Below are 21,021 nucleotides of genomic sequence, written 5' to 3'. Positions count from 1 at the left end.
CCGCCTAGATGGTATTAAGGATGTGTAATAATTATTGGCTGTGCTATTGATGCTCATTTCCTGAGAAATGAATAAAAATTGAAGATCTGGCTTTCCCCTTGTTTTTTTTTTTGATTGGGAGGTAATCTGATGAAGGTTATTCGGGAAGTAGAGAGGCACAGTAGTGTAGTGGATAGCACAATGCTTTACAGTACAGGTGACCTAGGTTCAATTCCCATTACTGCCTATAAGGAGTCTGTATGTTCTGCCTGTGATGGCATGAGTTTCCTCTCGGTGCTCCAGTTTCCTCCCATGGTCCAAAGGCATACAGGTACATTGTCCCATGATTAGGCTCAGATTAAGTTGGGAATTGCTGGGCGGCATCAGTTGGAAGGGTCCATTCTGCACTGTATCTCAAATAAATAAATGAACACAAATTATTGGAGTAATGCAAAGAAACTATTTGCCTTGGGTAAGAAAATAATGAATGTGGGGCCACAATATTAAACAATGTTAAAGTTGGAGGAGACCATCCTAGAATAAATACAGGAAGCACTCTCCAAGCATTAAAACAGCAGATGCCATTCCATTGGCTTTCTACTCCACTTTGGAATGTCTGGACAGCAAAGATGCAAGTTCAGGATGTTCTTTATTGACTACAGCTCGACTTACAATACTATCATCCCCTCAAAACTAATCAATAAACTTCAAGGCCTGAGCCTCAGTACCTCCTTGTGCAATCGGATGCTTAATTTCCTCATTTGCAGACCCCAGTCAGTTTGGTTAGGGAACAAAATTTTCTCCACAATCTCCATCAGCACAGGTGCACCACAAGGCTGGGTGTTTATCCCCTGCTCTAGTCGCTTTATAGTTATGACTGTGGGGCTATGTACAGCTCCAAAGCCATATTTAAGTTGCTGACAGCACCACTGTGTTTGGCCAAATCAAAGGTGGTGACAAATTAAGCATGTAGGAGGGAGATTGAAAATCTGGTCAAGTGGTGCCACAACAACAGCCTCTCACTCAATGGCAGCAAAACCAAAGAGTTGATTATTGACTGCAGGATGTAGAACTTGGGTGTTCATGAGCCAGTGCTCATTTAAGAATTGGGTGTGAAGAGGGGCATTAACTTTAAATTCCTTGGCATTGTTATATCAGAGGATCTGTCTAGGGACCAACATATAAATGCAGTTTCAAAGAAAGCATGGCAGCACCGCTACTTTCTTAGAAGTTTGCACAGATTTGGCACGTCATCTAAAACTTTGACAGAGCTCTATAGGTGCACAACAAAGGATATCCTGAATGGTTACTTCATGGCCTGGTATGGAAACACCAGTACCCAAGAACAAAAAAACCTACAGGAAATGGTGAATAGAGCTTAGTTCTTCATAGGAAAAGCACTCTTCACCTTTGAGCATCTCTACAAAGAGCACTGCCACAAAAAAGTAGCACACATCATCAATGACCCCACGAACAAAGCCATGCTACCATCAGGAAGCAGGTACGGGGGCCTTCGGACTCACACCATACTCTTCAGCAAAAGATTCCTGAATTAGCTCCTGGACATCTTCACTCACGGCAACACTGAACTGGTCATTGAACACAACCTTTGGATTCACTTTCAAGGACTTTACAACTCGTGTTCTCAGTATTATTTGATACTATTATTATTTTATTATATTTACGGTTTCTTTTTGCATTGATTGCTTGTCAGTCTTTAATTGTGTGCAATCTTTCATTGATTCTATGTACTTTGTTCTACTGTGAATACCTACAAGAAAGTGAATCTCACAGTAGTATCTGGTGACATAGACTTTGATAATAAATTTACTTTGAACCTAGACTTAAATGAAAGTTTCTAGCACTCTTCCCTGTGCCAGTCTACTGATTTACCACACCCTTTTCAGAATCCATAATGTGCAATGAGAGGCTGTTTGTTTGATTGAAATTACCTTTAACAACACTCAAAATGGTGCAGCCTTGCCTAGGGCAATCAAGTGCACAATTGGCTCTCCAAAAGCCATCTACAGTAAACCATTTCTTCCCATCAGTTTCTACCATACGCCTGCTACATGCTCTGTTTAGAAGAAATATTGCAATAATTAAGCATCTTCCAAGCTTATAGATTGTTTTATTTACAACAAAGGCAGCAGGTGCATGCGAATGCCACCATCTCCAGTTTACTCTTCAAGTTGAATGCCATGTTGACAAATATATCAAATGCTTTAACCTTGCTTGAGTCATAATCCTGGAACTTTATCCCTAGCATACGCATATCACAGGGACTGCAGCAGTTCAAGGAACCAGCTGTTTAGGGGCAGTAACTAACGGGCTTGTTTCGTTTCTGTCTGTGTACAAATAATAAGCTGAAACCCAATCAAGGCATCACTTCTGGTGATGTGGTGTATTTGAAACAACCTCTTGCAAATGCTGCAGATTGCACTGGAAGATTTTGTTTGTTCCTACACACACGCATACCCAAGAATTACAGGGATATTCTGCCTGCAGAATTTTGAACTGCATATTGAATGGCACATTAGTTCAAAATGCAAACTTTAATTCAAAACAACAAATGATTCAGTAATTAAGGTTCTGGAAATATTTCAACTTTCATATTGCTTCAGCAGGGTTTTATCTAAGTGCCATCTAGTCATTGGCCAAATTAATCTTTTTTCCTCTTTTTTAAAATTAAAGATGCTTTGAAGTTAGTTGAGCTTCTTGTATACTGTTCTTATATCACTTCTTCCCCCACCCCAATTACATTCCAGACATTTTGCATCCTTGGCTGACCCATGCAGTTTTTTTCTACAATGGGACAAAAACTGCTCAAAAGACAAGTTTCATGTTAAAATTTAATCTGCAACATAGTTCATGTATTAATATAGATTAATAAGGTGCAGAGGAGATTTACGAGGATGTTGCCTGGATTGGGGAGCATGCCTAATGAGAATAGGTTGAGTGAACTCGGCCTTTTCTCCTTGGAGCGACGGAGGATGAGAGGTGACCTGATAGAGGTGTATAAGATATTGAAAGGCATTGATCGTGTGGATAGTCAGAGCCCTTTTCCCAGGGCTGAAATGGCTAGCATGAGAGGACATTGTTTTAAGGTGCTTGGAAGTAGGTACAGAGGAGATGTCAGGGGTAAGTTTTTTTTAATATGCAGTGAGTGGTGAGTGTGTGGAATGGGCTGCTGACAGCGGTGGAGGAGGTGGAAATGAAAGAGTCTTTTAAGGGACTCCTGGATGGATATATGGAGCTTAAAAAAAAATAGAGTGCTACGGGTAAGCCTAGGTAGTTCTAAAGTAAGGACATCTTTGGCACAGCTTTGTGGCCGAAGGGCCTGTATTGTGCTGTAGGTTTTCTTTGTTTCTAACTAGTGTAATGAGCCTGTCTCTGTTGTTATCGGAACAAAAGCTGGGAAATCATCAGTTCACTTATGGTTTATGGAAACTTATTCTTTAGATCTGGCCTGTACTGACCTTAGTCATTTGGTCCCTCAAAGATCTCCTGTAGGCCTTCCAGTCAGATAGGTTATAACCCTCCTCAATGCTTGTACCCTGAGAACTGTACCTACCTCTATATCAACTAATGTTCCTCTGGCCTGCTTGAATCATGATTTACCATTTATCATTCTGACTTTGTAGTCAATTCCAGCACTGAATGATTGAAAGAATAATAACAATCTAGGTTTAAGCCAATACTTTCTTATTTTCTGTTTGATATAAAATGAGACTATTTGGCCCACTGAGTTTATACCAGTTCTCAGAACAATCCCTTACCCTTACTGATTTTCTCTGTCAGCTGTCGTCTTTATATTCCCATCAATTCTCAACTACTACACTGGAGCAATATACTGGACAGGTAACGTACCAAGTCGTGCAGCTTTGGATTCTCGAAGGAAGCTAGACTTCCTTGGGAAAGTGCCCTCACTCAGGAGGGAGAAGATGCAAGTCCACAGTGATGACACGGATGCCTGGATTGAATCAGGCAAACTGAAGCTGGAAGGCAGTAGCCCTACTAACCGCTCCACAGCCTAATGGCAGATAACTGGAAATGTCTGTGTTGACACTCCATGGATATATCTTGATGTGTGGAGCTCCTTTCCCTGTTTGATGAGTGAGGTAATCTCTCTTCTATTGCAGGACAACTCCACTTCAGTTGTTGACTGTCCTGCATAGGCAACTGAATGTAATGAATGAAAACTGAACATGGAGTTGATGGTGCCTATAAGCCTTATCCATTATAATAACTTGTGATTATCATTGCAAAATACAATTCTTAATCATCCTGCAAATGCTTTCAGCTCAGTGACCCTCTTCCCCCCCTCACCCCCCCCCCCCCCAATTACCGGGACATGCTGTCGTCTCGTTACGACATCAGAAAGGATGTAACAGGAGCCTGAAGAGAAACACTTAATAGTTTAGGAACAGCTTCTTCTCCTCCACCATCAGATTTCTGAACGGACAGTGAGCCAACACATGAATGCAACCTCACTGTTTTGACTCAATTTATAGTATATTACAATCTATATCTGCTGCAAAACAACAAATATCACTGCATACATCAGTGATAACAAACCTGATTCTGAGGATAATCTAATGGGGGTTTTGAAACTGCCAAAGGATGTTATTGAGCGACTGGAAAGAGAGCATTTCCTCTGGGGAGGAATACTGAATTGGGAATGGAACAAACGGGTAACTGATGGGTGTTATCAGGAAACATTGCTCAATACAGTGGTATGAACACCTCGATCATTCTCCACAAAGAGGGTGTGAATTGCTGAAGCTGGCAGGAACACTAGCAGAAATATGACAACCAAAAAAATCTTTACTCATTTTTAGCTGAAGCTTCATCCCACAATCCCAAAAATCAATGAAAACTGGTGTACAAAGGTATGGTTAAGAGCTGGAGACTGCATCCACTGAGCTTGAAGGGTGTGGGGGGTTTGCTGGTCATGTTGATTAAGATATTGGATTGCAGTTTCTGTTGTGTTTGATCCTCTAAGTTATCTTTGGAACAAAATAACCATAAATCTGGTTTTCCAAGTTCAAAATAAATGTATTATCTAAGTACATATTGTATATGTCACAATATACTTCACTGAGATTAATTTTCATGCAGTCATTCACAGTAGAACAACAATATTATAGAATCTATGGAAAACTACAGAAAAAAGACTGACAAAGACCAATGTGCAAAAGGCAAACTACAAATATTTTTAATAAACAATAATAATAAATAATAACACTGAGAACGTGATTTGCTGAGTCCTCGAAAGTGAGTCCGTAGGTTGTAGAACCAGTTTATTGTGAAGTTTTCCACACTGATTTACAAACCCTTTGGTTGAAGATGATAACTGTTCATAATGCTGTGAGACCTAAGGGAGCAAGAAAAAGAGGGCTTTCCTAATCCCGCTGTCACTGAGCAAGCCCACCAACACAATTGGAAATGGATCCTGGTGGCTTTCAGTGGATGCACAATGTACAAATGGTCTGTTAAACTTGTCTGAGGAAATTAATTCCCATACTTGAATAGATTGGAATTTTGGAGGCAAAATACAAGGCATAGCAACTGCATTGATTTCACAAGTGGTCAGAAGCAAAAATTCCTCTGTAGGTTCAATCAGGTTATTTTGGGATCAGCCTTGCAATTGGCTTGAAGTTTTATAGTTCTTGATGTGAATCTCTCCAGCATATTATCAGATGAGCCTTGTTATGATGAGAAGTGCGCACACACTCTGATACCCACTGCCTACTTTGCATTACTTGCATGCATAATACTACGACATCCACCTCACCTTCTGAGAGACATGAGACGACAGACACTGGCATCTAGAGCAAAAATAGTGAACTTCCAGAAGAACTCAGCATATCAAGCAGCATCTGTGGAGGCTGAGGGATGGCCAGTGTTTCAGGTTGAGAAAGCATTAGGACTGAGTATAGGGGGAAGATAGATTACTTTTCCTTTATCTTATGCTCTGATACAGTATCTCAACCAAGCACATTTAACATGACAAAATGATCCCTAGTGATTCACAGGTGATATATTGAACAAAAAGAATTGATGATCAGATGACTAGAAGCTTGGTCAGAGCTTGGTTTTGAGAAGTGTCATCAAGAGGGGAAAGAAGTAGAAATGTGAAATCTTAAAAGGAAATATTAATGCAAATTTGGGAGAAATTGCATTCTGAGATGCTCAGCCAACCACCATCATAATTGTGAATGGACAAGGGATCAAACCAAGAACACTACCTCACTATTATTGCTGTCTTTGTGCAGTGGCACTGTACTGCTGCCAGCAAAGCAAAAAGTTTCATGACCTATCTAAGGGATATTAAACCTGATTCTGATAGAGGGTCCCAGATCGACAGGTGTGGTGATCTGTGTTTTAAGGCTGAATGAGGTCAGAGAGTAGGGGTTGAGGGAATGCCAAGCATTTTTGTTCCACTGGATTTTGTTGTGGAAGAGGTCAATTTGTTGTGTTGGGTTAATGAGCCTGTCATATATGTTTCAGGAGGCGGGGGTGGACCTGGCACGTTGAGTCGAGGTGAGATGAGTCTTGCTGAAGTACAGTGTCATTTGGATAAGGAAGGAGCATCTGACCTCGTTATAGACCTCATAATGAATGCAACCAGTGACCGAGTCTTCCATGAAAGTATATTACTTGCAATTGCTCTGTTGGAAGGAGGCAATACTACAATTCAGGTAAGTACATTGGTGAACTGTGCTTTTGTTATTCACCCAAAAGTCAATTGTACCATATGAATGTCAGACAACAAACTTATTTTTAGTTTTGCTTTCAAACGAGAACATGAGAAATTGAACCAGAAGCAGGACATATTTCCCTTCCCAGCTGCTATGCTGTTCAAGTTCATACCTCATTGTCTTCCTCAGCACCACTCTCTTGCACTAACCCCACATTCTTGAAGATCCATATGGAATATACTTAGTGACTGAATCTCCACAGCAGTGATGTGCAGAGAATTCCAAAGATTCCTCCATCCACCAAGAAATTTCTTCCTGTCTCAGTCCTAAATGATTAGTCCCTTACTTTGAGACTAGTCCCTGGTTGTAGGTACAAACCCATAAGAAATCAAGAGGTTGTCTATTGTTATTCAGAAAACTCACAAATGAAGTCCTCTCCTATTAGGACAACCTCCTCATTCATCAACCTGCACATTCCAGGGAATCAGCCAGGTGAGTCTTGAGTTGCACAATCCTTCAGATAAGAAGCCAAGATCTGAGCACAAATTTCAGATGCAGTCTGACCAAAGCTATAACTATATAACCATATAACAATTACAGCACAGAAACAGGCCATCTCGGCCCTTCTGGTCCATGCCAAACACTTACTCTTACCTAGTCCCAGCGACCTGCAATCAGCCCATAACTTTTCATTCCTTTCTTATCCATATACCTATCCAATTTACTGCCTCTATCACTTCTACTGGAAGCTCGTTCCACACAGCTACCACTCTGAGTAAAGAAGTTCCCCCTCATGTTACCTCTATGCTTTTGCCCCTTAACTCTCAACTCATGTCCTCTTGTTTGAATCTCCCCTACTATCAATGGAAAAAGCCTATCCACGTCAACTCTATCTATCCCCCTCATAATTTTAAATACCTCTATCAAGTCCCCCCTCAACCTTCTACGCTCCAAAGAATAAAGACCTAACTTGTTCAACCTTTCTCTGTAACTTAGGTGCTGAAACCCAGGTAGCATTCTAGTAAATCTTCTCTGTACTCTCTCTATTTTGTTGACATCTTTCCCATAATTCGGTGACCAGAACTGCACACAATACTCCAAATTTGGCCTCACCAATGCCTTGTGCAGTTTTAATTTAAATATTTCCAAGCCTTTTAAGTCCCTCTATGAACTTGCTACACCCTGGCTCTGAAACAGTTTCTTCTATACTTTAAATAAAGACTCATGGCTGTCCCTAGGTTTTAATCACTCCATTAGGGTTTGAAATTATCTCCCCAAACCTTGACCCTTCTTTCCCATGGGTGATCCACAAAGCTCGAGCCAAGAGAGTGACTAATTGGCAGCTTTGTTTGATCTCACTACTGTGAAGTGTCTTGGAATTATTTTCCATATTAAAACTAATGTATGAGCATTGGTTGTGTGGCAACACTTGTAAGTTGCTCCCAGAAATCCTTAGGTTATGTTGGTTGTAATCGCAAATGGCGCATTTCAATGTATATTTCCATATACATTTGATAAAATGAATCTGAATCTAAAATAAATTGTAATATTTTTAATGACACTAGCATAATTTCTAATTTTGTATTGGTCTTTTGATATTTTACCTTTGAGTAACAGTAATTCTGTTTTGAAATTCTCTTCTGCCTAATGAGTGTGCAGTTTGACTGTCTGTGATTGAATGTTGTTGGAGCAAGGATGGAGAGAACAGTTACTTTTTCACCAGAATGTGAAGTGTTGTGAGAGTGAAGTCCTGCAACTGTAAAGGAAGCATTGACTAAATCTCATCTATAAAATCTATGAGAATAAGTTGCTGATGTAACCCAAGGGTATTGCAAAACTATCTAGCTTACACGTGATCTCTTTGACAAGTCCACAGATTTCCAGTGATGACATTATTGGGTTTCTGTGTGGGATGAAAATTGTGGGAAGCTGGCCTCAGCTCCTTGCCAATAACCATTTTGCAATTTCAGTGGGTTGTGGCCTGGTAGCACAGTGGTTATCATAACGCTGTCACAGCACCAGCAGCCCGGGTTTAATTCCCGCTGCCATCTGTAAGGAGTTTGTACGTCCTCCCCGTAACAGTGTGTGTTTACTCCTGGTACTCTGGTTTTCTCTACGTGTGTATAGGTTAGTCGGTTAATTAGCCACATGAGTGTAATTGGGCAATGCAGGCTTGTTGGGCCAAGAGGGCTGATATCATGCTGAATCTCGAAATAAGATGATTTCTCTGAACAATATTTTGTATTTCTCCCTAATTGTTCCCCTTTCTTCTCCCGTGATGTACTGGGATTTCTTTCTCCGTTTCCTTTCCTCCCACTTCCCTGTGGTTGTGGAAGATAGACAGGTGCTAGATTAGCGGATCTGATGCATGAAGAAGATATTGGGCAAAGCAGAAGAGCATACAGAGACGATCAAAACCTCGTTACCTTCCTAGTTACCCGGTACTGAGACTCTGTGACCATGAGTGTATCATGACTTTTTAAGTGCACTCCTAAGGGTTCTTAGCTTTGGCTTTTCGTGAGAGGCGTTCTTTGAATGGGATCCAACCACGCATGCAGTGATGGCGATTTAAAAATTGAACCTGTGATTTTTTTTTTCGCCTCCTGAAAATCTTTCTGGGTTTCTGTGCTTTCCCTAATGATGAATCCTGCTGGCTCTCAACAACTTTACAGTCGAGAAGTAAAGGGGAAATAGGAATGTTTGGCTCTATTTTAATTGATGCAATTTTATTTCTAACTTTTTAAGTATTTTTCAAAATATGGTACTGATATTTTGTTTTAGGGAATGATCTTTGAAAGTTCATCACTCTAACAATGAAAGGAGACTGATGGAGAATAGGGAGGAATATTGAGTGGAGAGCAAACTACCTTTGTGCTCTCCCCATCTTTTTTCATCTCTCTGGAATGTACAGTGTTATTTAAAGCTTCATTTCCCTCTCTTTATCCAACCAATCTACCACTGGGTTGGTGAACAGATGAACTTTTCCCTCTTTTCTAATATTGCTTTAGAGCATGCATGTCTTTTCTGTGTGATACCAGTAATTTAATCAGTCAAGAATCCCATATTAAGGCATTGGTGCCTGGGAAATGCCAATACTGAGCTACAACCCTCCAAAGTTCATTAAACTAAAGTCCATAAAGGATTCTTATAGTTATCCCATAAGCTGTGGCAAAGTTCAAGTGTGCTCCGTCACAGTGTAATTCAGTGTAATGTGTAGATGTAGAATTAAGTTTACCAAGACTTATTAACTTGTGTCTTGGTCAATTCAAATGAAGTTACATTTAAATAGAACAAAGTTTTCAATCTTTATGCTGACAGGCTACAGGCAAAACTATTTCCCACCTTCCCCTCAAGCCCAGAAAATTTAGAGTTGAGTTTGTAAAGGGCAACACACTCAAAATGCTGGATGAACTCAGCAGATCAAACAGCATAATTGGAAATGAATAAATAGTAAATGTTTTGGGCTGAGACCCTTCATCAGTATTGGAAAGGAAGGGGGAAGAAGCCAGAATAAAAAGGTGGGGGGAGGGGAAGGAGGATATGCTAAAAGTGATTGGTGAAGCCAAGTAGGTGGGAACAGTAAAGGGCTAGAGATGAAAGAAAGTTTAGAAAGGACCTGGGAAGAAAAAAATGTGAAAGCTTGTCACAAATTCAGAAATTAATAATTATTATCAGGCTGATTATAAGTGGTAGAAGGGAAAATTGAATTTTAGACCATGAGAGATAGGAACAGAATTAGGCCATTTGGCTCATCAGGTCTGATTATTAAGACCTTTAGGTGAGATTCAGCTTTCTAAGCAACCGTCAGAAGCCCAGGTAATTGAGACTTGAGCTTGCATTACATTTTATAATTGGTAGTTTGGCTGAACTTTGTTAGCCAAGAGTATGGCAGGAATATTTGCAATGCATCTCAAGTTGTCATTTGGATCTCAAGCAAGAATATCATGATCAGTTATGGGCAATTTAGGGTAAATTGGGAGCATTGTTTTTATACCTGTCCAAGTTGCTCAAGCAGCCCATGGTTGGATTTGTCAAGAATGGGAGGGAAGATTCTCTACTTTGATAGGGTGAGAACTTCAACACAATTCAGGGTTGTTCTTCCTAGTGTATACAACAATACGATGTGACAGCAAATGGGAATGAAAAATAACCCATAAATGCTGAAAAGCTGAAGTAGAAACAGAAATGCTCAGTGATGAGTCAGCATCTGCAGGAAGACAGATTTAATGTTTCAACTTTAGTCCTTCCAACAGAACTGGAAAAGTGGAGGTGTGAGGAGGCTAAAACAGACAAAGGGAATATCTAAAAACATAAAATGCTGGCAGAACTCAGCAGGCCAGACAGCATCTATGGGAGGAGGTAGTGGCAATGTTTCGGCCCAAAACGTCATCACTACCTCCTTCCATAGATGCTGTCTGGCCTGCTGAGTTCTGCCAGCATTTTGTGTTTTTATCTATTTCCAGTATCTGCAGATTCATTAGTGTTGCAAAGGGAATATCTATGTTGGAAGGTCAAATGGTAAATGGCCATTTAGAGGGTAATTATGTTTCTTTGTCTCTGCTATATGTTGCACAGACTGAATAGACACCCAGTATCACAGATAAATTCCAGCAAGAATGGCCAGATCTGATGTGAACAAAATGAGTTGCCTAAAGCTTAATTTGAATTGGAGTCAGAAAACTGCCATGTTCCCAGTTAGAAGATATTGTGGTGATCCACTTCCCAGCGCACTTGAACTGGCTCACAAAGCGGCGCGCGCCGGCATTGAGGCAGGTCCCAAAAGAGGGCGCCAAGCCTGCTTCACCAGCAAGGGGGAAAGCCCGCGCGCGGGACGGGACTGTGAATACGCGTCCCCTACAGCATTCCCGCCTGGGGAGGGTGGGATCAGGAAGGCTTTAAAGCGAGGCGGCGAAGTTTGAATAAATCTCTTTTGCAACTGCAGCTCACCGACTCCGTGTCGTTATTGCAGTGTAGCACACCGCTACAATATAACATTATGGTTTAAACATGTTTCCAGTATGCAAAGCCCATCTACAGTACTTGTAAAACTCGTCTCCCCAGTCTTGAACCTTAGTTAAGGTGTATAATTTTCTTTCTAATTGAGTTGTAGTAAATAATTGAGTTGCTGACATAATTGACTAAATCTGAAAACTGCACTAGCCTAGATGCAATCGCCTAGGATAATCTCTCAGGATTAAGAATGATTGAAAGTTTTATATGCTTTCAGCTGGTTGATGCAGAACTTGCAGAGGTCACACCCAGCAGATGCATGGAAAATGTTGCCTCCAAATTGTTCTGAATTTATCTGGTATCGTGATTTGAAAATGCTTTGTTGCCTAGCTAAAGTTGCGTATCTCCCTATTAAACAGCATCATAAAGAATGCAGAGATTGAAGCTGGGTCACTATCGCTTCATGGGGGCAGCTAGGAATGGTGAATAAATATCAGCTTTGCTTAAATGCTTACAGTGCACCCAAGGAATATTCTTGGTTAAATTGTGAAGCAATGGCATGTTGTTCCTGGTTATCAATATCCCCCCCTCCCCCGCAAACAAAATAGATGCTACAAAATTAAATTGGTATGAAGTGGTTCCATGTTATGTTTCACATTTTTCTTAACCCTTATAAAACTAGTGCCACCTTTTAGTGAGCCAAGCATCTAAAGGAGCAAGACATTCTTTTGAACACCAGCAAGATGTAGAATATCTTTTTAAATGGCCCTTTGTATAACCAAATGTACTAGATATTTTATGGTACTCTCAAATGGAGTGAACAATTACCAGTTCCAATCTGGCTCGCCCTATTTGTTATCTGAAGTGTGCTGTTTTTGCTGCCCAGAGCTCCTGAAATATTTCAAATTGTGTGAATTGTAATTATAAAGAAAGCTTTCTTTATACATTTTTCCAAAGTGTTTTGATCATATTTTGATACCTCCTCGCTGCATTAACTTCCTAACTTAACTGAACGTGGATTTATCTGGAAGTCCATTGTGGGGGAGATTAAAATATAACCAAAACTGTTGATGCTAGAAGTCTGAAATAACTTAGAAACAGAAAATGCTGGAACCATTCACTCAGGCAATATTTGTACAAGGAGATGGTGTTTTGGGTCAGTAAACCTTTGTCAGAACTGGAAAAGAGAGAAAAGCAGTTTTAGGGAAGTAGTGAAGAATGAATGAGGCAAAGGGAATGTCTGTGATTAGTTGAGACCAGAGTTGTTGTGGGAGCAAGTTGTGATTAATCAGAGTAGTTGGAAAGTGATAATACAAATAAGCATATAAAATGTAGCCAAATACAGGGCTTTGTCAATAGAGAGAGAAGAAAATGGAAGCATTATTATAGACAAAATGGCCAGTTCTGATATAGACAGAGAAATCAGATTTCTCAAATTGGCAATTTGGTACAACATACCCAAAAGAAAGCTATGGATCATTCAGGCTTGCTTTGTGCCTTGTTATAACCATCCCAGGATGTCACAGAGAAGTTGGAGTAGGATAGGGAATTGATGTAGCAGTCATAGGAAACCTAGAATAATGGGGCAGTTGTCCATGGCTTGAGCAAATTAACCACCTGAATGAATTTCATCTCATTGTGCTATTTGTTTTTGGGGTCTAAAATGTGGAAGTCTATCTTGTACTTTTTATTAAGCTCTGCCTGTTAGATTTGCCAGTAGAGTGCCATCCTCTCTGGCTACCTAACCTACAGTTGGATGAGTAGCACTGGGATATGTGGGTTAATGAAGAGCATCCATTCAGACTGCTACAGCTGCTACTGTGAAGTAAAGATTATGATACCATCAGCTGCTACTGTTATGGATCTCGGGTGGCAGAAGGAAAACCCCCACCAGATGTGATATCCTGGGCTGGCCGAGGCATAGATGTAATTTCTACCACATTGCCCTCAACCCCCCCCCCCATCTATAAATGGAGTGGCAAACTTTCAGGAAAAACCTGGAAAACTTGGCAATTGTTCAGAAAACTTGAAGCAAACCCCCAGAACTAAAACATACCCTCCCATCAGTTAGTTCTGTTACCATCCCAAGAACTAAGCCATGAAGTTAATACTCAGCTATTGCCCCTAAGTAAAAAAACATGTACTTCCCTCTTCTAATCTGGGTTTGTAAGCAAGCTATGCAAGTCATGGGACCAGCCACTTACTTGAAATTGTTGTTTGGCAAAATGTGTTTGGAAAAGATTTTTTTTTACAATGCACAGATGCAGATAGCATCAAAGATACAGTTCAGTTCCCAGAATCTTGGCCAAGAAACTGCATGCATCAGTTAGCAGAATATATATTTTTTTAAAACTTCGTAATCTTTGTACACTTCTGTAATTGGGTTTTGATAGCCTGAAACTTTGAGAGGGGAATGTATCCCATAAACTGGAGTTCTAGCAGTACTGAGTGAAGCATTGAATGAACAGTCTTGACCTTGGCAAAATGTAATACAAAGAATGTCCAGACATAGTCTATTTTGGTTTCCACATGCAATATTTGCAAGGGATGATTGAGTGTCTTACTGGCTGTTTCAATATTCAGCAGTCACCAATCAGCTGCTTTGCATGAAACTTGGCTTGGTAATTGCCACTCCCGAAACTGGATTATTTATTCTTTATAACCTTGTAACAAAGAAAGAGATCTGACTGGGAGAGTAGTTGTAACAAGCAGGGGCTTGCTTAGCCTTTTACTTGGGGGCAGGGGTGTTTATTGTTCTGAGCCCATGGTATAAAGTGACAAGCAACTTTTCGAACAAGTTCTGATTGCATAGGTCCCAGTTTCACAAAAGGCTTGTGCGCAATTCAGTAAAGAGAATGAGATCTGCACAGTGCCAGGGCAGTGCTTGGATGAAGGTGATCTGTTAGCCCTGGGAACAGTCTCAAATAAAGGAGACACCACTTGGGATTGGCTGCACAGACTTGGCTGATAGCTTGGCCAGATTAAATTTATCCCCATGAATCTTCTCTGTTGCACAGCTTTGGCGTGAGTTGGTCATCATTAAATCCTAAAAACCGTGGAAACCTGAAGCCCTTGCATAACAGCCTTTTCAGGCTTTCACATGCTTAACAGGAGGGCTCTAGTCAGATGATCTCCAAATATGGGAATCAAACCTATGAACAGTTAGGCGCAGGCTGCTGAGTCTCAAAACAAGGTCATTCGTTTTTCTCTCCAGCACTGAAATCAACAAAGAGATATTATATAACTTCTATTTATATCCTGTGTTCTCACTCATTCTGCAGCACACCAGAGCTTTTCAAGTGGGAGGCTTTTTTTTAATAAGCTCTTGAGTCGTCTTCATTTTTGAAATGATGTGAGTTGGCTCATCGTTGGAGAATGGGGGGGGGGAGAAAAGGAGTAACTTTGCAAATGTCGTAGTTATTGTCTGATGAGCTGGGACATCTATTGAATTAGAATGTGAGGGGTGACCTTGATCAATACCTGCTGGGCATTCTAATAATTGGAATTATGTCGTAGGGTTCTGGTGCAGTGGTTGCCAAAAGGTGTCTGTTAGTAATGTGTTTAATTTTGTATCTCATTACCAAATTCTCCTCCTCACTTCCTCTGTTCAAACCTGTCAGCATGTACAACCCCAAGACAGCAGGGAGGTGACAGCCTAGTGCATCTTGGGTAAATGTGCAGGTCTTCGTAATGGAGGGTTTGGTAGTTAGCTAGGACACTGTCTGGCCTCTTTGGGTTGGAGGCAGTGCATATTTCATCACCACCCACACTAACTGGCACAGCTGTAGAAACAGAAAGCTCACTGGAGGAGGAAAGAGCTCTGACAGCCTCACTCCCCTGGGTAAAGGCAGCAGCCCCCATCATAGCTCAGCTGCTGCATATGACAGAGCTATAATTTCAGACTAAGAGCTCATTGGGGATACCTGCTCCTCTGGTAAACAGGCTGTGTGGAGTCTGCCAATGTGAGGGCATTGTTTACTCAGAGCCTGTGTTTCTCATCAGGGGACTTCCCCAGGATGTGGGTGGATCTGCTCACCCACAGAGAGCTGGCGATTATCCCTTGGTCACCAGTTAGTGCCTCCAAGCCTCAAGGACCCAGGTTAAATACTGACCTCTGATTTCCTCTTGCACCTGAGAAGGATTACTTAGGTGTGTAAATGGCCCCTTGAGTTGGCAAACAAACCAAAAGGAGAATGGAGTTGTACAGAACAAGAATGGGCCTTCTGGCCTAACTCATCCATGCCAACATTGCTACCCAGCGAGCTAGTCCTGTTGGGCCCACAGCTCTCTAAAGCTCTCCTGTCCATATGCGTAACTAAAGCAACACGCACAAAATGCTGGAGGAGCTCAGCGGGTCAGGCAGCATCTTTGGAGAAGAGTAAACAGTCAATGTTTCGGGCCAAGACCTTTCGTTAGGACTGGGAAACGAGAGGAAAATCGGAGTAAGACGGTGGAGGGAGGGGAGGAAGAAGTACAAGATGGTAGGTGATGGGTGAAACTGGGGGAGGGGAGAGCTGGGGAGTTGATGGTTGAAAGGGATAAAGGGCTGAAGAAGGGGGAATGTGATACTTATCCTCGTAAGTGAAGTAAGTGCCACGCCTGTCCCCACAGCACATCCCTGACTACCATTCAGGGCCCCTAAGTAGTCCTTTCTGATGAGGCAATACTTCACCTGTGAGTCTGTTGGGGTCATCTGTTGTATCTAGTGCTCCCGTCCTGGCCTCCTTTATGTGAATGAGACCCGATGTAGATTGGGAGACCACTTCGCCGAGCACCTTCGTTCCATCAGCCAGAAAAAACAGGATCTTCCTGTGGCCATCCATTTCAATCCTACTTCCCAGTCCCATTCCTGCATGTTGGTCTATAGCCTCTTCTACTGCCACGATGAGCTACACTCATGTTGGAGGAGCAACACCTTGTACTCCCATCTGGTTAGCCTCCAACCTGATATCAATTTCTTGAAATTCCAGTAAATGTCCCTCCCCCTCCTCTCCTTCACCATTCCCCATTTCCTGTTTCCCCCTCTTGCCCTCTCCCCTTACCAGCCTATCACCTCCCTCTGGTGCTCCTCCTCCTTCCCTTTCTTCCATGGTGCCCTGTCCTCTCCTATCAGATTCCCCCTTCTCCAGCCCTGTATCTCTTTCACCAGTCAACTTCCCAGCTCTTTACTTCACCCCTCCGCTCTCCCGGTTTCACCTATCACCACCACCTTGTACTTCCCTTCCCCTGCCCCCCACCTCTTACTGTGACTCCAGGACTGATGAAGGGTCTCGGCCCAAAACATCAACTGCATACTGTTTTCCATAGATGTGGCCTGGGCAACTCAGTTCCTCCAGTGTTTTGTGTGTGTTGCTTTGGATTTCCAGTATCTGCAGATTTTCTCGTGTTCACGTACTTACCTACATGGCTTTTAAAAGCTTCTAATGTGCCTGCCTCAAATGCCAGCTCTGGTAGCTTAGTCCAGATGCACACCACCCTTTCTGTTAAGGAGCTGACTCTGCTATCCCTTTTAAATCTCCCATCTCTGATCTGAAAGCCCTTTTCCTTGTAGCAGCCCCTCTTGGAGAGAGAGACTGTGCTTTTGCTGTGTCTACGCACCTCATGATCTTGTATACCTGCTTCTGTGGTAAACAAGCTGTGTGGAGTCTGCCAGGGGTATTGTTTACCTGGAGTTGCTCATGGTAGGGTCTGGGTGAACAATCTTTAGAGACCCCAAGCCGATTGCATATAGTTGAATGTTCTGGCATTGGAAGAAATGTTCATCTGATGGCAAAGGCAAGCCTGATGTGATTGCATAGGGATTGCTTTGCAGGAAGTTGGAATGGACCCAAAGGGCCGAATGGCCTCTTTCTGTTTGTAATAAGAAAGAAAGCCCAAGTAACTTTGTTTCTGGAGTAGACCTTAAAGCACATCTGGAGATTTGCTATATATACCTTCCATATGTGCAATTGTATAACAAGTGCTCACTTCTCTGTCTAGTCAATTTACAATGGTGAATTTTGCCTTTTCTATCAGGGTCCTGTTTAATACTTTATCAAATAGACTCTTTTATTGCGGAAGAACCATATGTAAATTGTATCCGGATATAATTTTGCAGTGCCATGACATATTTGATAAAATAAATCTCTTGATAAGTAAAACTAAGTCATGTGACGGAGAGTTCACTCAATGGATGTTTCCAACTCTTTTGCCCTGATGCCCCTCAGCCTCTAACTAGCTGGGAACTCAGCATGAACATCTGCCCTTCTGTGACACTGGGAAGCATAAAGACTCCCCATTCCTTTCTTGGATGAACCTGGCTTTCCCAGCCGTCAATTCTTGTTTTTGTGTGTTTTTATGACTTCTCATCATGCTTCTCATGATGGGGTCTATATGAATAATCCTTACTACCTGGAGTCCCCATGCCAATTGCAGATGGTTGGAAGCTCTGTCAAAGAGGAGATGGCCTCCTGTCTGCAAAGGCAACACATTTCACTATATGCACTGTTCTCAGTCCTCCCTACTTTCTAAATGGAGCATTTTAGGAGTCCAGATTGCTGTGTCTGAGATGTAAAAGAAACAGTATATTGAAGGGAACAGCATGTATCTGTGTGCAGAAGGAATTCCGCATTGTGAAGAGGTCTGTTTTTTGTGTTTTTGTATGGACTGGTGGCAAAACTCTGATTGTAATAAGTTTTTTTTAACCAAGGAAGAATTGGATGTTACTAAGATACCAAAAAAAACGATGGATCTTTGAACCTGGGCAGCTTTAATTAAGCCCTGTAGTAGTTACATGTTCCTTGGGGCTCACTGGCCATAGAATTGGCAGTCTGGACATCTATCCCACCTGGGAACTCCAACGCTTCCCAAATGTTGGAAACATGATCTGGAGGGAGCATCTTTGGAAAAGTGTAAACAGTCGCCATTTCAGGCTGAGATCCTTCACCAGTCATGATGAAGGGAGTCGGACTGAAGCGTCAACTGTTCACTCTTTTCCATAGCTGCTGCCTGGCTTGCTGAGTTCCTCCGGCATTTTGTGTGTGTTGCAGTAAGTAGAGCTCAGTGAAGGTTGTTTTAGAGTGTGATTCCCATCTGTCTAATCTCAGTTGCTGAGGACACTGCAAGGAAACTGAATTATCCATAGTCACCCATCAACAGGTCAGAGACTAAACCAGCTCTCTTTAACAGTGGAGTTGGGGTAACTCTGCTTTTCTGCACTGATGTCCAGCGTCAATCTCCTCAGTCACAAGCATCCACAGTTTATGGGAAAACAAGCCAGTAAGAAGCAGAAGTAATTTCATTATTTTTTTTCTTGGAGTTGGCCCAGATTGGAACAAAACACAACAGTTAACAGTCACCTTTTCAGCACTGTGATTTCCTGTCAGGGAGGGGCTGCTTCACCAGCGACTTAATCTTCCCTGTGTGGTGCGACATTCCAAAACAGTCACTGCGCCAATACCCCAAAAAGAAAACATTTTCAATAAACAGCATCTGAACAGCTGTGACAGCTGGACTACAGCCCAGGCATTTTCATCATCACTCACTAATGGTTAACTTGCCAGATGCATCGAGTACTTGAATGATAGAGGTGCTGAACTGCAGGGCATGTGAGCTTAAACTTATCAACAAGTCGGAGGGAGCGGCTGGAGTGGGCTGCCTTGAACTCTGCATCAGCATTCTAGGATTTTCCATTAGCAGACTGCTGGTTTTGTACTGAGTCAGACACTGCAGTTACACGAGAGACTGGAGGAGAAGCAGTAAGATATACATTGGCCTCATTAAAACTTTCCACTCGGTACGGCCTTTGGTTCCTGTCAAAGCCACGCTGTTCATACGCAGTGATGACTTGCTGACTGAAAGTTTCAAGTGTACTGCAGAATTCTAGGACCCCCTGTTCCATCTGTGTTGACGGGTCAGCTTTGCTGAATTAATCTATTATTGTCACCTGCACTGAAGTACAGTGGAAAAACACAGCCTCCATCCAATACCCTGCTTCATTCACTGTGCTCTTGTCCCCCCTCGCTCACTCTTCTAACCACCCCCTTGCCTTGGTTATCCTCTTCCACACCCCTTGCTCATCCTGATCCCCTATCCAGCCCCCCCTTACCCCGGTTCTCCTTTCTCCCATCATTTGCCTCACTCTCCTCACTCTCCCTGGCTCACCTACCAACCCCCTCTCACACCCTGGTTCTGCTCTCCTCTTAACCCCCCACCTCACTCAACCAGCTCTCCACTTTCTATCCTTCCCCCCCTCACCCCCTGGGCCAGTTTTCCATTCCCTGCTCTGCCACCCTCTGCCTCATTTTTTTTCCTCATGATATCTGGAGTAAGTCCACTCAAATCAAGTGGTCCACGTAAAACCTGCACGGCACCCACTCATTATGGTGCATGGAGACTTCTCAGATGATGAGATGATGATCTCACTGCAGTAATTCTTACATTCCCTGGCAAGTTTTGTGGATTTGACAACACACGTACCATTTCTTAGAATAGCTGTTCCAGTAAAATGATGTTAAAAGCTGTTCTAACTACCCATTCGAGAGGGGTTGTCAGTCTTTTGATAAAGAACATTTTTAGTTCCCTTTTATTGCAAAACTGCATGCAAGGGAGGCTATTCAGCCCTTCATGCCTGGTCCTTCTAAGAACTGTCCAATGTATCTCTCGCCCTCCATCCCACAGAATCAGTCACAATCTATTCTAGAGTGAATTCAACTTTGTCAAAAATTTCCAGATGAGTTGTTGAACGAAGTTAGCAAGAAGCCTTTTATCTTTGAACTCCCTGACCCCACCACCCTGCAATTCACAAGACATCACCTACAATAATCAGCAGATTGCTACGTCATGTTGGGGGCTGTTTGTGTGATCAGTCAAGGGAAAGAGAGGGCATAATTATCATGAAATTCTCTTGTTTTCCTATGGTGCCAGCTTCTGTGTTTAGACACTGTTGCCATGGGAACAGGTTGCTGCAGGTTGAAATCAAGCTGGGTGGTAACTTCCACATATCACCCACGCAGTGAATACAGGGCTTTCCAAGTTCTGAATGAAATGTTTCAGGCAAGTTCTCTACTCCACGATGATTGTAAGCAATGATTGTTTTGCCCAAGCTACATCAAAAAGCATTGTTTAAAACCCTGTATAGATTTTACTGAGGTGCTGAGTCTAGCTTAAATTACCATGTCATTTGTGAATTTTATAACCTGCAGCTGGTTAAGTGACAGACATCACTGCTGGAATTAAGTCACTAAGCTGAGATGGTGACCATACACAGCCTTGTCAAGTTGACAGTGAGGAGGAAAGATCTTTTACCAGAATGCAGATACGACGTCATAATGCTCCCTAGCCGATGCTCAATTCAGTAGATTTAAATAAATTGTCTGTTGACTTTGTGTGATAGCTTACATGACCTATG

The 21,021-nt window shown here is 42.1% G+C and overlaps 1 protein-coding gene across 7 annotated transcripts in view; it reads left to right on the top strand.

The window, feature by feature from the left end:
- Positions 1-21,021, top strand: part of itpr1b (inositol 1,4,5-trisphosphate receptor, type 1b) — a 531,527-nt gene that overhangs the window by 301,935 nt on the left and 208,571 nt on the right. For all 7 annotated transcript variants that reach the window (XM_059944385.1, XM_059944380.1, XM_059944381.1 and 4 more), the window contains one exon: positions 6,493-6,683. In XM_059944385.1, coding sequence (XP_059800368.1) covers positions 6,493-6,683 — 191 coding nt within the window. The remainder of the gene's footprint in view (positions 1-6,492; positions 6,684-21,021) is intronic.

Source organism: Hypanus sabinus, chromosome 19 (assembly GCF_030144855.1).
Source record: "Hypanus sabinus isolate sHypSab1 chromosome 19, sHypSab1.hap1, whole genome shotgun sequence".
In the NCBI taxonomy this organism is placed as follows: Eukaryota; Metazoa; Chordata; class Chondrichthyes; order Myliobatiformes; family Dasyatidae; genus Hypanus; species Hypanus sabinus.
The sequence above is the reverse complement of the archived record's forward strand: the minus strand, read 5'-3'. Positions and strand labels throughout refer to the sequence as shown.